Raw genomic sequence first — 15057 nt, 5'->3', positions numbered from 1 at the left:
TGAGTGAGTGAGTGAGTGAGTGAAGGAGTGAGTGAAGGAGTGAGTGAAGGAGTGAGTGAAGGAGTGAGTGAAGGAGTGAGTGAAGGAGTGAGCGAGTGAGAATACGAGTAGGTCGATGAAATATATACGTGTACTTTTTATATTTTATTAATCTTGCAAACATTTGAATTCAATTTTACATATCATAATTTGTTCTTTGAAATTGTCCATTGAAACACATTTGCGTTGGTGATGGTGAATATTTCACCATCCTTAAATGAACAACTTCTGGGTGCATCATGGGTAAACATGATTTGCATCCATCTAGGCCTCGATCTGGGCAAGGCAAGTTTAATACTGTAGCACCATTCAGACACAAGTCATAGTGCTGATAAATGATGAAAAAATGTTGGTTGTCATGGTAGCCACAATAGGACAGCCAGTAACAGACCATTGATCCACCCAGAAGCCCAGTTCAGACATTCCTTTACCAACAGAGGACAGGTATGTTGCCATGTTCCCCATGGAGTTAGCATAACGCTCGGTCCATTGTGAACAGTGTTAGCATGAAGGTTAGGGTTCTAACTGTTTGAAAGGTCTCACCCTGACCTCAGTGCCAACACCGCGCTCACCATTGTGTTCGCATTACTAGCAGCATTTTAAAAAGGTTTGCCTTCATTTACATAGACCAATAAGAGCGGGGTTAGCACCCCTGCAGTCTTTCAACTTCGACCCTTGACCTCATTAGAAGCGGGGGGGTTGGCCCTCGAGGGGGAAGGAAGGAGAGCTGAACCCAGGGCGTACGTACGTTTGAATCCCGGTGTTGGCTTCAGAAGTCAACAGAGACAATGGAGGGGGGGGGGTGAGATTCCTCACAACCCGCAGGACACGGCGTCAGCACTCCTGGAGCCGCTCTGGGGTTAGCTTCCTGCTGCGTGGCGCGGCGGGCCCCCTCTGTCTGGGGCAAGCGGTTAGCTTCGGGACCCCTCTGTCTAGGGCTAGCGGTTAGCTTCGGGCCCCCTCTGTCTGGGGCTAGTGGTTAGCTTCGGGACCCCTCTGTCTGGGGCTAGCGGTTAGCTTCGGGACCCCTCTGTCTGGGGCTAGCGGTTAGCTTCGGGACCCCTCTGTCTGGGGCTAGCGGTTAGCTTCCCGCTGCGCGGCGTGGCAGGGCCCCCTCTGTGAGCTGCTCCTCCCCGACGCGCCAAATGGTCGACCCAAGGAAAACACAACTGGCCGGGTGGGAGTCGGGGTGAAGCCCAGCGTCACCGCGCGGGGGGGGGGGGGGCATTAAGGACCCCCTGGGGGCCCGGGGGGGGGGCGGTCATTAAGGACCCCCTGGGGGCCCGGGCTCCTGAGCCTGAGGAATGTCTGCCTCAGACAGATGGCCGCCGGGAGGCTCACTCCTTCTGCACAAGACCTCCCCAACGCCCCTCCCCCTGGTACTGGTCCCAGTATCACGGTACTGGTCCCAGCACAGTGGTGCTTGAACTCCTTCTGACGCCGGGAGACGTCAGAGTTCAGACTCCACACAGCGGCTCGGCACCGGGGCGGGGCGGCTCGGCTCAGGAGGGAGAGACCTGGACCCGGAAGGCTGCTGGTTCGATCCCCGGTCGAGGACTCCTCCTGACTGCTCCTGACGAGCTGGCTGTCGCCCCGCCGACGGACCCCGCCCACGGACCCCGCCGACGGGCCCCGCCGACAGACCCCGCCCACGGACCCCGCCGACGGACCCCGCCGACGGGCCGTGGACGTGTGCATGAGCCCTTGTTTGAACACGTCGCTTTGGACGAGCGTCTCAAGCAGACTCCCTCCATGTTAAATGCAGTTATTCTCTTGTTGCCATGAAAGGTCCCGCCGACGGACCTGCCTCCTGCTCCTGATCCGCAGCTTGCCCTGAGATGTGTTTATTAGTTCACAGGAGGAGCAGAAGGCCGGTCTGAGCCCACAGACTGGCCGGGTGGGGGGTGGGGGGTGGGGGGTGGGGGGTGGGGGGCTGTTTGGGGCTTGTCAACGAGCACATTAAACCTCCGCACCTGATCCACTTTCTGAAACCTGAGACGCTGATAATCCGTCCGACAGCAGCGGGGAGGTGGTGAACGTCAGGCTGCCACCGCGTCAACAGTCTGCTGGGCGGGCTAACCGTCAGCTAGCCTACACACAGCTAACCTTCACACGGCTAACCAACAGCTAGTCTACCCACGGCTAACCCACAGCTAGCCTACACACGGCTAACCCACAGCTAGCCTACACACAGCTAACCTTCACACGGCTAACCCACAGCTAGTCTACCCACGGCTAACCCACAGCTAGCCTACACACGGCTAACCCACAGCTAGCCTACACACGGCTAACCCACAGCTAGCCTACACACGGCTAACCCACAGCTAGCCTACACAAGGCTAACCCACAGCTAGCCTACACACGGCTAACCCACAGCTAGCCTACACACGGCTAACCCACAGCTAGCCTACACACGGCTAGCCCACAGCTAGCCTACACACGGCTAACCCACAGCTAGCCTACACACGGCTAACCCACAGCTAGCCTACACAGAGCTAACCCACAGCTAGCCTACACACGGCTAACCCACAGCTAGCCTACACACGGCTAACCCACAGCTAGCATACACAGAGCGGGCTAAAACTGCCGGCTCGTTAGGGAGCTGCGATTGCCCAGTCAGCGCTTTAACGGGGTCTTTAACGGGGTCTTTAACGGGGTTCCCATTGCGATGGCTTCCGTTGAGGCCTGGCCCCGGGCCCCCTAGAGAGACCAGCGGGTTCCGCCTCCACAGAAGACGTGCAGGGGATAAACATCGTGTTCCTAGGGGCCACCTTTTGTAAAGTTGATAGGAATCAACAACAGGTAGGAATCAAAGAACTGCCTGATGTCAATCACGACCTGTCCAATCATCAGTTGAGACAAATGATGTCCAGTTCGAAACAAGAAACGTGGCAACTCTACTTTACAACACACAACAAACTGTTTGTGTTTGTGTTCTGGGTGCCAGACCCCTCCCCCACATGGAACAGTCACAGCTGGAAGGTGTGGTTGCCAGGGGCAACCCCTTCTGACAGGGGGTGATAGTAGGGATACATTTGATCCCTGTTTCATTATGAATGACCGCTACTGAGAGACACACACACACACACACACACACACACACCTAGAGAGGTACTACCTCAGTACCCGAGAGGTACTGGTTCACTGAAGTTAAAGTTCAGCTAAATTAAGTCATTAGTGAGCACTAGTCAAGAGAACATCTACTTAATACTACATGTCTTAAAGAGACACTCAAGGAGGATTTCATACCGTTTTCTTTGTCACACACACACACACACACACACACACACACACACACACACACACACACACACACACACACACACACACACACACACACACACACACACACACACACACACACACACACACACAGAGGAGGAGACCGAGACCAAAGTTCTCGGTTTGTTTGGGTTTGTAGGTCAGCGTTTCAACAACAACGCTCCGGGAGAGTGGTTCCTAAACCCGGAAACAGGACATTCCACAGGAATAATCTGAGTGATCCCTCTTAGGATCACAATTCCACGGAAACGCACTTTATACATAATCTAAAACTCACAAAGGCTCAAAAATCATAATTTCACCAACCTGTCAAAACAAGGGAAAGAATTGCTAGTTGGTGATCTAATGAACCAGTTCCTGTTCGGTTGTTTGTGTGTTCCGACCAATGGGGAACGCCATCCGAACGCAACCTTCTCAGAACCTTCCAATAGCACGGGTTCTGGCTGTGATTGACAGGCCCTCGTCCAATGTCAAAGAAGTCCCGCCCACCTGCAATGGGTTCCATCTCAGAATGCATCCATTAACTTTACTTTGAAATGCAAAACAATTTTATTGGTACTGAAATATAGGAAAATAACCTCATGCTAGGCCGAATACACATCCAATAATACCGTTTTTTCAGTCGCCTTAATCCTAATCTCAGTTGATCAGATCGGGCGTACATTAAACATGGCCCCATGATGTGTTTTCTCTGCCAGCGCTTGCTCTGGTCTGAGGGACCTTCCCTTTCGTGGCTCTCCACATGCTGTCATGGTTGAAGACGGTTTCTGTGTACCAAAGGCGGTGGCCGAAACCGAGGCGGGGAACCTGGTTCTGCCGCCGGCCCCCGCCCAGCGACAAGCCATTTAGGGTCAGAGGTCGTGGACACACCCCTAACCCCTCCAACGTGGACACGCCCCTAACCCCTCCAACGTGGACACGCCCCTTACCACCTCAACTTGGACACGCCCCTAGCCCCCTTAACTTGGACACGCCCCTAGCCCCCTCAACTTGGACACGCCCCTAACCCCTCCAACTTGGACACGCCCCTTACCACCTCAACTTGGACACGCCCCTAGCCCCCTTAACTTGGACACGCCCCTAGCCCCCTCAACTTGGACACGCCCCTAGCCCCCTCAACTTGGACACGCCCCTAACCCCTCCAACTTGGACACGCCCCTAACCCCTCCAACGTGGACACGCCCCTTACCACCTCAACTTGGACACGCCCCTAACCCCTCCAACGTGGACACGCCCCTTACCACCTCAACTGGTAAGGGGCGTGTCCCTTACCACATATCGCCCACACATTTAGTTGTAGGATTTCATTTCCTTAACTTTTGTAAACCAATCAGATGAGTGCTGAGACGGTGAAGCTCCGGCCGTATTCTTCACTGCCGAGTTGTTTGCTGAACATAAACACTGGTCGTGGCTACGTGGTGATTTGGCCCGTCTCCTCCTGGTGTTTTAAACTAAATGCTCTATAATACAGTGGCTGAAGAGGAAGGCTACCGGCCAGGAGGCCGTCTGCGTCTGACTCACAGAGGAGAGGAGACTTTCTCCTGGGCCCGAAGGCACGGGCCCACGGACCGGCCTTCCGGGCGTTCAACTACAGAACAATGGAGCTTTGAAGAACTGGGGAAAGGAGTGTGTGTGTGTGTGTGTGTGTGTGTGTGTGTGTGTGTGTGTGTGTGTGTGTGTGTGTGTGTGTGTGTGTGTGTGTGTGTGTGTGTGTGTGTGTGTGTGTGTGTCTCTCAAGAGGGATACAATTTCATATCTCTTAATGAAAGCAAGATAAGCTCAGACATTTTATAAAAAGTCGTAATCAATTTGACATATTAGTCATAATTTTGTCCTTACAGTTACTGCGATAAAATGAATTGTATAAATGTTTTATACTTTCTACCAGCAACCAATTGTTTATATGACTCAGGAAGAAGATTCTGGCCTCTGACTAACTGACCCTGGCCCCTCCCACTCCCGCTCCAGTGATGGACAGCTCAGGTGGCCAATCCCTGGTTGAATAAGTTTAACAGTATAAGTGTATAGAGTATAAGAAGGCTTTGAGACTAGTAGATTGGGGCAGAGGGAGGTAAACACAACATTCCCCTCAAACTGGTGGGAAATTAGTTTGGCAGAAAGATAACAACCGACCAAAACAAACAAGGGTTGAACTTCTGTAAAGCACTTTGTACTTTTTATCCAAAGAACACCAGAAAAAATACTTTTTGGTTGATTGTATAAATTGCGTTAACAGACTATGATCTGAATGTACTATTGTTTGTTTTAATACGCACAGTTACTAAATTACACACACACACACACACACACACACACACACACACACACACACACACACACACACACACACACACACACACACACAGGACGTTACACACTTGTGTGTTCACAGGATAAGAGGCTATTTTCTCTCTGTAAACTGTGTGGAACCGGCCCTGCTTTGTGTTTCTCTCTCTGGTTCCGTCCCGGGGGGGGGGGGGTAACCCGGGGGAGGAACCCGGGGGGTAACCCGGTCCTTGTTGTGATGGAGATAAGGAACGAGGTACCTCCATCACAACATCTCCTTCCTTATCTCCGCCACCTTGTTCGTTCTCTCCATCAGAGCAAGGAGCTGGTTCCACCTAGGAACCCTCATCTTCTCTTCACCTTCGAGACAATTCAGGACTATAACTGAGCTACAACATGAAGTTAGGTACGTATATATTTATGGTTTGTCTGCACATGGCCCTAAAAACTGATAATAATACAATGTAATTAATTTAGACAGAAAGAAAAACAGAAAAACACGGCAACATCAACAACTGGGCATCGGTATTAGCTTGGATAATTAAACAACCCAAAACAACAAAGGACAAGAGTTCTCCTAAAGTAGTAGCGTCCCTCTTGGATGAAGCCCTGGACGATAAAACAAGTCACTCAGAGAACACACGCGGTATAGAACTACCAGGGAAACAGGAAGAGGGAAGGGGTCACTTCCTGTGATTCTCTCTCCAGGAGGAGGACGTTGTCGTCCCCCCCCCCCCCCCCCCCCCAGAGGCCTCTGCCTGAATGACCTCAAAGCAGAAGGGAAAGACTCCCTCTCTCACATGGACACGATGTTTCCACTAAGAGACGCAGACCAAAAGGTTGTGAGTTCAAACCCCATTGGCCACACGCTACATGAAGGCAGCCTTCACCCAGACTCCTGGATCAATCCTCACTGATCAGGGATATTGGATCAATCCTTACTGATCAGAAATCCTGGATCAATCCTTACTGATCAGAGATCCTGGATCAATCCTTACTGATCAGAATTCCTGGATCAATCCTTACTGATCAGAGATCCTGGATCAATCCTCACTGATCAGAAATCCTGGATCAATCCTTACTGATCAGAGATCCTGGATCAATCCTCACTGATCACAGATACTGGAGCAATCCTTACTGATCAGAGATCCTGGATCAATCCTCACTGATCAGAGATCCTGGATCAATCCTCACTGATCAGAGATCCTGGATCAATAGTCAGCCTACGTGCTCTGGATGAGCGACCAGGTGGTGAACAGAGGCAAACCAAAACGACACCATCCCGGTGTCACGGGACGACATAGCAAAACAAGCCCAACAAGACACGCCCCTCAGGAGCCTGCTGTTACACAGGCACACGCAACAGCTGCCAGGTCACCACGGCAACCACGTTTACAACCACGGTTGTAAACGTGGTTGACAACCTGTTGACAACCTGTTGACAACCGGTTGACATTCTGCCAACAAAAAACGTTCATTCAACACCGAGATCTGAAACACGACAAACACTGTTTCAGGTTCAGTGTCCTGGAGTGCTCTTCCTCACGCACTCTTCCTCACACTCCTCTTCCTCACTGAAGGCCCAAACAGGATCCAGATTCATTCAAGTTTGTTTTCTTTACAACATGTATTACAACGTCAGCCTTTGACCTTCCCAGTGAAAACCTATTCCCCCTGCAGGGTTAATGCCGGAGCTCTCACTGAAATAAATCTCCCATCCAGGGAAGCCATGCGATTGATATTCCAAATCAAAATAAATCATCCCGAGCCAATCGGGGATGGCAGGATCCCCTGCACCTGTTCAACTGAGCAGAGGAATGTGGGCAGGTCTGAACCAGTCCTAACAAAACATTCATTAGCCTGTCAGCCGCCACATTCACCTCCTGACAGCCAGAGAACAGCGTTCAGATCCACTGGTATTGATTAGAGGAGGTGATCAGCCACAGGGAACACAGCGTTCAGATCCACTGGTATTGATTAGAGGAGGTGATCAGCCACAGGGAACACAGCGTTCAGATCCACTGGTATTGATTAGAGGAGGTGATCAGCCACAGGGAACACAGCGTTCAGATCCACTGGTATTGATTAGAGGAGGTGATCAGCCACAGGGAACACAGCGTTCAGATCCACTGGTATTGATTAGAGGAGGTGATCAGTGGACAATACAGATACAGATAAAGAAACCCATAAAACAACAACTAAGCAACACATGCAGTAAATAATGCATGTTTACCCTCAAAGCCTGTGAAGATTAAATACATTTTGGGGGACTGATGGTTTTCTACTTCTGTCCCAAATATCTGAACTATTGATATGGATAATGGACATGCATGTTTCACTGCTGACTTCTGATCGGTTGTCAATAGATCCTCTGAGCTAGTGGCCCGGACACATGAACAATTATGTGAACATTCATTAACGAATTGCTCTGATTGGTCCGGTCCGGACAACCCACCCACACACCAACACCCACCCACCCACCCACCCACACACCCACACACACACACACACACACACAGTGTTGTTTGACATAAGCAGCCTCTCTTATTCAAATAAGGTATTCTCCTTTACAATAAGTAGACTATATGAGGATGTGTGTTGTCACGGTGCAACAATATTTAAAAATATTTGTTTATCTCTGCCTGCACACACACCCCCACCCCACCCTGAGTACACACACAGTCGGGCACACACACAGTCCAAACATACCCTTCAGCACGCAGCGAATGACGCAGACGCTGTTTGAAATGCAGCCCCGGTGTAGGGCTGCTAGACTGTTACAGTCACACCCGGGTGGGCTACAGACCAATGGGTCAGGGGTTCGATTCCCAGGGTTTCTCAGGGGCCATACCAGTAGACCTAGTAGACCCAGACCCTGCGTTTCATGCGCTTATCGCTCATAACGTCCATAGTGTCACGAGCAGAGGATCCACTGTACAATGGACGTCACTTCGATGGGCCACCGGCCAATCACTGAGCCGGAAAGTTACAGTAGTCGGGACCTCGCTCAGGTAACAGCCAATCAGCGACGGGATGGTCATTTTCGAACCATTGAAATTAGAAACGACCAAATATCAAATTCTAAGATGAAACGCATCAGGCGCCGACCACCGCTTACAATATCGACCCTAATCAAACACTTATGATCACAATACCGATCCTAATCAAACACTGTTAACGTCAAACCCCGCGGTGTGCAGGGGATAACTGATCGTGTTGACACTGCTTTAAGGTCAACAAGTGGAATATGAAGGGACAATAACCCGGGTCATAACTCCGAATATGACGCGCTACACCAGCTCAGTGATGATAACAGACGGCTGAAGGATAAGGCGCTAAACGTGAAAGCCAAACATTGACCGACCTTAATGAAGCTGAACTCATCTATGGTTGCTAAGGGGCAACAGAATTTAGACTTTTTCGGTATTTACAAACAATTAAGAACATGAACATAGGACTGGCAGACAGCTCTAGACGCACGTTCAGTCTCACGGTACAGAGTGTTTGCGTACGTTTGTGCGTGTATGCGTGCGTGTTTGACTCTTTGTGTGTGTGTGTGTGTGTGTGTGTGTGTGTGTGTGTGTGTGTGTGTGTGTGTGTGTGTGTGTGTGTGTGTGTGTGTGTGTGTGTGTGTGTGTGTGTGTGTGTGAGGTACATTGGCGTGCGCGCTTGCGTGTGTTCAGTCCGCTGTGTGTTCGTACCTCTCATCCAGTCCACCACTTGTTGCGCCGTCCACTTGCTAACGGGCTCCATGACAATTCCAACCGCGGTCTAATCCCACGCGGGATGCAGCCTCCTCGAGACGGACCTGCTGGCTCTCGAGCGGCACGCAGAACCCGAACCAGAGGACACACGCAGAGCAGAAGGTCCTGGAACACGAGGGGGTCTGACCGGACGCGCCGCGGTTCCCCTGCTGACTGGAGATCTATCAGGCGGAGCGCCGAGCACGAGCCGGAGGATCCAGTATCTGGTTACGCTGTGGCCCCGCCCCCAAACAAGCGCTCCTTCTCCCCGGCCCCATGTTTTTCTACAAACTGGTGTTTAGTTTTTAAACATATACACGATACACTCTGAGCTCCAAGCCCGGCAGGGGGAATCGAACCCGGGCTGCTTCGTTTTGTAGTTCATTTGTTGATGTGGTGTAGTTTATTCGGATCGCCCTGCCTTGTAATCAACTGTGGGCCAACCGTTCATCTTATCTCCGAAGCATGGGAATATAAAACCGCCGTCTTTAATAAAAGGCGTGTTTCAGGAGTTAGTCAGAGCGTTCTAGTAAATAACTCATCGATTAAGTTTCCCCTGAGGCTGATCGCTGGCTATGATTCATTAGTTTGTTCGTGTGTGTGTGTGTGTGTGTGTGTGTGTGTGTGTGTGTGTGTGTGTGTGTGTGTGTGTGTGTGTGTGTGTGTGTGTGTGTGATATATGTGGTCCACTGTAGAGCTTGACCTTGTGTTTATATTTATTTATTCATTAATTTATTTTATCAGTCACTTTCCTTCCACCTTTTAGTCCTACACCTTGTAGTTATAGTCTGTAGCTCTCCACTGTAGTTCTACACGGTGTAGCTCTACACTCTGTAGTTCTACACTGTGTTATTCTACATTCTGTAGTTCTACAATCTATGTTTCTGTGTTCCTGAACACCCATCCCACGGTTCCCCAGCAGCGTGGGAAAGCACGTGCGCGTCATGTGCTTCTGGGGTTGTCAACATGGGTTCAAATCCCGTCTGTGTTTTGTAGTAGGCCTAATGAGGAAATGAGAGGAGCGTCTTTCATTTGACATAAGAGCGAAATTCAAAAGAATACCGATGATCGCGGTTGGGAACTCCCGTCAGAAAAGGAGCGAGATAGCGGTCGGTGGTGAGGAACCACCTCCTCACAGATCTAGTGAAAATGACGTTGAAAACAACTAGAGCAAGACGGCCCCTGTAGGCGGTCGCCAAATTAGAAGTCCTAACAGGAGCCATGACAAAGTAAAAGTCCCTCCCCGCTATTTGGTATCATAAGCTTATCCAAAAAGCGAGCTGATTAAACGGATGACTTAGCACAGGAACCGAGCCAAGGCAGAACTTTCACAACCTGGATAACGAGCCACATCTGGTCGGCCTCTCTTCCTGCCCCCAGCTTACCCCAGAACCCCCTGCGGTTTAAGATAGTCCCGGCCCTCCGGAGTCACATACAGTAGGATGTGTGCGCACCGCTCATTCCATACGAGAAGTTCCGCACGCAGGCGCAGTGCGTTATCTCATTAAAGAAGACTCCCTAGTCTCTAATTAGCTGTGCGTCTCTTGCGGTTCTGTTCTGCGGCTGTTGTCTGAGAAAAGCTTTTAGTTACCACAAACATTTCCTATGGGAAGACGCCAGTTGATACGAGTTATCAAACCACCAGCCCTGAACTACAGAAAGGTGTGTGTGTGTGTGTGTGTGTGTGTGTGTGTGTGTGTGTGTGTGTATGTGTGTGTGTGTGTGTGTGTGTGTGTGTGTGTGTGTGTGTGTGTGTGTGTGTGTGTGTGTGCGCGCGCGTGAACTGCAGGATATGGATTCGTGATACCATGGATTCTAGTCAGGGCCGCTGCTGGCCGTTTCGGTTCCCTACGCGAGCGCGGGGGGGGGGGGGGGGGGAGCCTCTTTTTATATATAGGTAAAAGGTAAAAACATCTAATTTGCTGAAATTGATTGATAGGTTATCTATTTTTTTTTTTTGCAAAACTTAATTCTTGGTGCCCCACCAGGTACTTGGTGCCCTACGTACTCTGCGTACTCTACCGGATCTGCGTATAGGGAGCGGCGGGCCTGATTCTATCAGAAAGGGAGCGTGATCCCTTTCTTTTTTCACATAACACTTGACTTCGTATTAACTTCATGACATGACGACACACTATAGTCCAGAGTAGAGCTTCCCAAGGTCACATATTAAAGTTTATCACCTGGATATATAGAGAATAAAAAACAATGAATGAAGGTAATTCCGTGTGTTAGTGGTCTGTTCTGACGCCTGACAGTGAACACAGGAGAGCGGTCTAGACTCTTTGCTCTGGACTCGGGCGCCCTCTACTGGTGGATCCAAGGCATTACAATGATGAAAAACGCGCCTCAAAGCTGAATAGATGGTTGGTTTGATAGGAGGCTAATTCATGGAAACCACTCGCTGACTCAAAGACAGGCCTTGTGTTCATATTTTCGTTACCCAGTGCGTGCTACGTCAGAACTCCGTCCATGAATCTCCACATCGAAAACTCATTACGTTTCTATTTACCTTCATGGACCTTATCAGCTATGAGAACTTAATGGCCATTAAAGCCAATCATCCATTGGTTTCTTTGACATATTGACGATGTTACTCAGCAACAGTCAATATTTACCCGCTAATGTATCCGGTGATAATGATCTGTAATGCGTTTGGATAAAGGCCACTTGAAGTGAAGGTAATCATTTGTTTTTCTGTACACTTCACCGAAAAATATGAGCATAGTCCCGCTTACCAATTTCCTCTACATGCAGATTTTAAATGTAAGCCTAAATCAAAGCCAACACAATAACCATAACAATATTTGGAGTAAATATGGTTTATTCTAATAGCCACTCATTTCACATCTGAACGAAACATTCACCGTATAAAAGGTACCTTCCATAAGAGGCATACCCCTTCAAAAATATATAAAGTAAAAATAAATACTTCTATAAAATATAACTATTATAAAGTATAAATTATAATATAAAAAGGATATAGTATAGTAATACAAAGTATAAATGTGCTTCACATTCTGATAGCTGGTTGCATAAAAAGTAGAAAAATAACGACGCACCAAATTAAATAAAGGGATACTCTAAACTCTGGCTACTGCAGAACGCAGGCGTGCGTTCCATGACGCGCAGAAGCGATCTGAGCGTCGAAGATGCCGCGCAGCCAGCTCTGCTGCTCCGCCTCGCTCGCGGCCCGCAGGTGGAAGCACCGCTTCGCGCCCTGGGGGGTGATGGTCCACCCGAGGGGGTCGTCGGAACCGCCCACCTCCGCCCCAACCAGGGGGATGGTCTTCACGGGGCTCTGGGGTCACACGGGTTGGGGTTAATCCTGGCCTACTGCGGAGACTCATTTATATCTATTAATGTTAATGTTATATTGACATTGAAACTAATATGTAGGACTAAATATATCGATAACTATTAATATGAATGTTATATTGACATGGAAACTAATATGTAGGACTAAATATATCGATAACTATTAATATGAATGTTATATTGACATGGAAACTAATATGTAGGACTAAAACTATTAATGTTAATTTTAGATATATTTTAGTCTATATAACATTGACAACACATATAGGTTGTTACCAGGCAACTAATATGTAGACCGAAATATAGGCCTATAACTATTTGTGTAATTGTTATATTGACATGTAAACTAATATTTGGCCTAAATGTATTTATAACTATTTGTCTTGTTAAAGTTATATTGGCATGGAAACTAATATTTAGGCCTACATTTAACTATAATTAATAATGTTAAAGTTAAATTGACATGGAGTTGACATGGACATGTACAGTAGTTCAGTCAAACTTGTAATTCAGTAAAACTTGTAGTTCTGTCTAATCTTGTAGTTCAGTAAAACTTGTAGTTCTGCCTTAACTTGTAGAACTGTCTAAGCTTGTACTTCAGCCAAACTCGTACTTCAGTCTAAACATGCAGTCCTGCAGGTGACGAGGCCCGCTGCCATGGCAACATAACTACAACAACAACCCATCCCAGAACACATGCTGAGGAGAGGCAACGTGTGTGTTCATCTAAGTGTAAATGAGCACACACACCTCGAACCGTCCTCTGTTACGAGTTGGGTTAACCCGTGGGTCATCTTTGGTGGAGTCAGTTAAGGTTCATCTAGTCTAGGTTAGGTTGATCACCTTCCAGTCTTACCTGGTCGCTCTCACCGTACAACAGCCGCCCGCCTTTCAGATGAAACCACGTCGGTCTCCACCGGAGGGTGAAATGCGCGCGTTTGGACAACCATCCGGTCTTCTCTCCCGGTGCCCCGAACGGCTCCCCGCCCGGGGGGTCCACCGCCGTCATCCCCTCTCAAACAGACCCCTATAACGGGTAGGAAGGAAGGACTCCGTACTCGGGACTACAGCAGAGACGCAAAAGGTACGTCGTGTCTGTTGCAACCTGGGTATTGTCGTTTGAGTGTAGTTTCGCGTGTGAACCCAAGACGGTGCGTGGACCTACAACTCCCATGATGCAACAGTGTTGTCGTTCTCCGGAGTAGCGGATTATAGCCGCGTACGCGCAGCGGCGACAGAAGCGGCGGGACGCGCGTGGCTCGAGACGACGGGCAGAAAGTTTCCGAGGAGATCAAAGTCCGACCGGTTCCGCCCCGGTCCACCGCGCGTTCCGACGCGGACACCGGGAGAACGGACGACGCGTTCGGATGTTTTGGCGACCCGTTATTCGTCGGGGGAATCGAACTCGCATTCTTTCCTGCCGCATCGGTGGAGAGGACCGCCCCGCCGGGGAGAGGTGAGGTGTTCAGACTGCTCGGAGCTCCACGGAGCGGTTCTCCTTGGAGAGCGGTTAGATCCAGGGGATTGGAACCCGACTGCGCTTTAGGAGTCGAACATCACGAGCGGAAACTTGTTGCAGCGATTCCCCCCCCCCCCCCCCCCCTCTTCCCTCCCGATAAGCGAGGAGCCAGATGTGCACGGGACCCGGGGATCGATCTCGCTGTGTGAGGAATTCATTGTTAGTTATCTGCTCTTCATCATATCGTAGTTTTTAACGGTCACTTTTAACGGTCTCTAACGCCAGCGTGTATGACGTCAGAAACGTAACTTTGCAGCAGCGGTCACTACGTCGCCCCCGGCGCTCGAGCCGACGACTAGCCTAATCGATGATCGGATCTGACATGATGAGACCCGCCGCACGGGCCGGTCCCGCTCTGCGGAGGCAGGTCTGGTCGTGTCCGGACCCACGGGCTACAGAGCAGTGAGCATCGAGCCGGCGTGTGGCTCCAGTCTGTGGTGAACGTAGCCGACCTGTCGCGGTGCGTCGCGGTAACACGCAGACCACAACGCGCGGGGTATGCGGACACTTTCCCTGACGGTATCTGTCTTCTCCCCTTCTTTCCAGATGCCGTCCCTCGGGCGAGAGGCGAGACACACGGAGCCGTAATCAGGTTTAAGGAGTGACTCGGAGTGGCCCCGCAGCGGTTGGAACGCGGCCCAGATGTGCGGATCACCGCTGTGACGGAGCGCCTCGACCCCTCGGAATAATTACCCAATCTGGATGTTGTTCAACTCTGACCCCTCCCTGAAGAGCCCCTCGCCCCGAGCAGCCACAGCCGCCGCCGCCGCCATGTCTATCTCCCCCAGCTCCCCCACCCCCCTGCTCCCCAGGCCGCCCCCCCCCACCCCGACCTGCGCCTGCCCCCCCTCGCCCTCCCCCAGCCCGCCC

General features: G+C 50.3%; 2 protein-coding genes across 2 annotated transcripts in view; both read right to left on the bottom strand.

Annotated features, from left to right (window-relative positions):
- Positions 1–9541, bottom strand: part of cnksr3 (cnksr family member 3) — a 21138-nt gene extending 11597 nt beyond the window's left edge. The window contains exon 1 of the mRNA XM_056581819.1: positions 9309–9541. Within this exon, the coding sequence (XP_056437794.1) occupies positions 9309–9360 (52 nt within the window). The 5' untranslated portion in view covers positions 9361–9541. The remainder of the gene's footprint in view (positions 1–9308) is intronic.
- A 2591-nt stretch (positions 9542–12132) lies between these two features.
- On the bottom strand, positions 12133–14250 carry si:ch73-111k22.3 (pleckstrin homology-like domain-containing protein). The gene is made up of 2 exons (XM_056581686.1): positions 13525–14250; positions 12133–12651 (listed from the first exon to the last, which is right to left on the bottom strand). The coding sequence occupies exons 1-2, from the start codon at positions 13675–13677 to the stop codon at positions 12445–12447; spliced, it is 360 nt and encodes a 119-aa protein (XP_056437661.1). The 5' UTR covers positions 13678–14250; the 3' UTR covers positions 12133–12444.
- Between the last annotated feature and the right edge of the window lie 807 nt (positions 14251–15057).

This window comes from Gadus chalcogrammus, chromosome 21 (assembly GCF_026213295.1).
Source record: "Gadus chalcogrammus isolate NIFS_2021 chromosome 21, NIFS_Gcha_1.0, whole genome shotgun sequence".
NCBI lineage: Eukaryota > Metazoa > Chordata > Actinopteri > Gadiformes > Gadidae > Gadus > Gadus chalcogrammus.
Note: the sequence above shows the minus strand (reverse complement) of the source record. Positions and strands in the feature narration are given on the sequence as shown.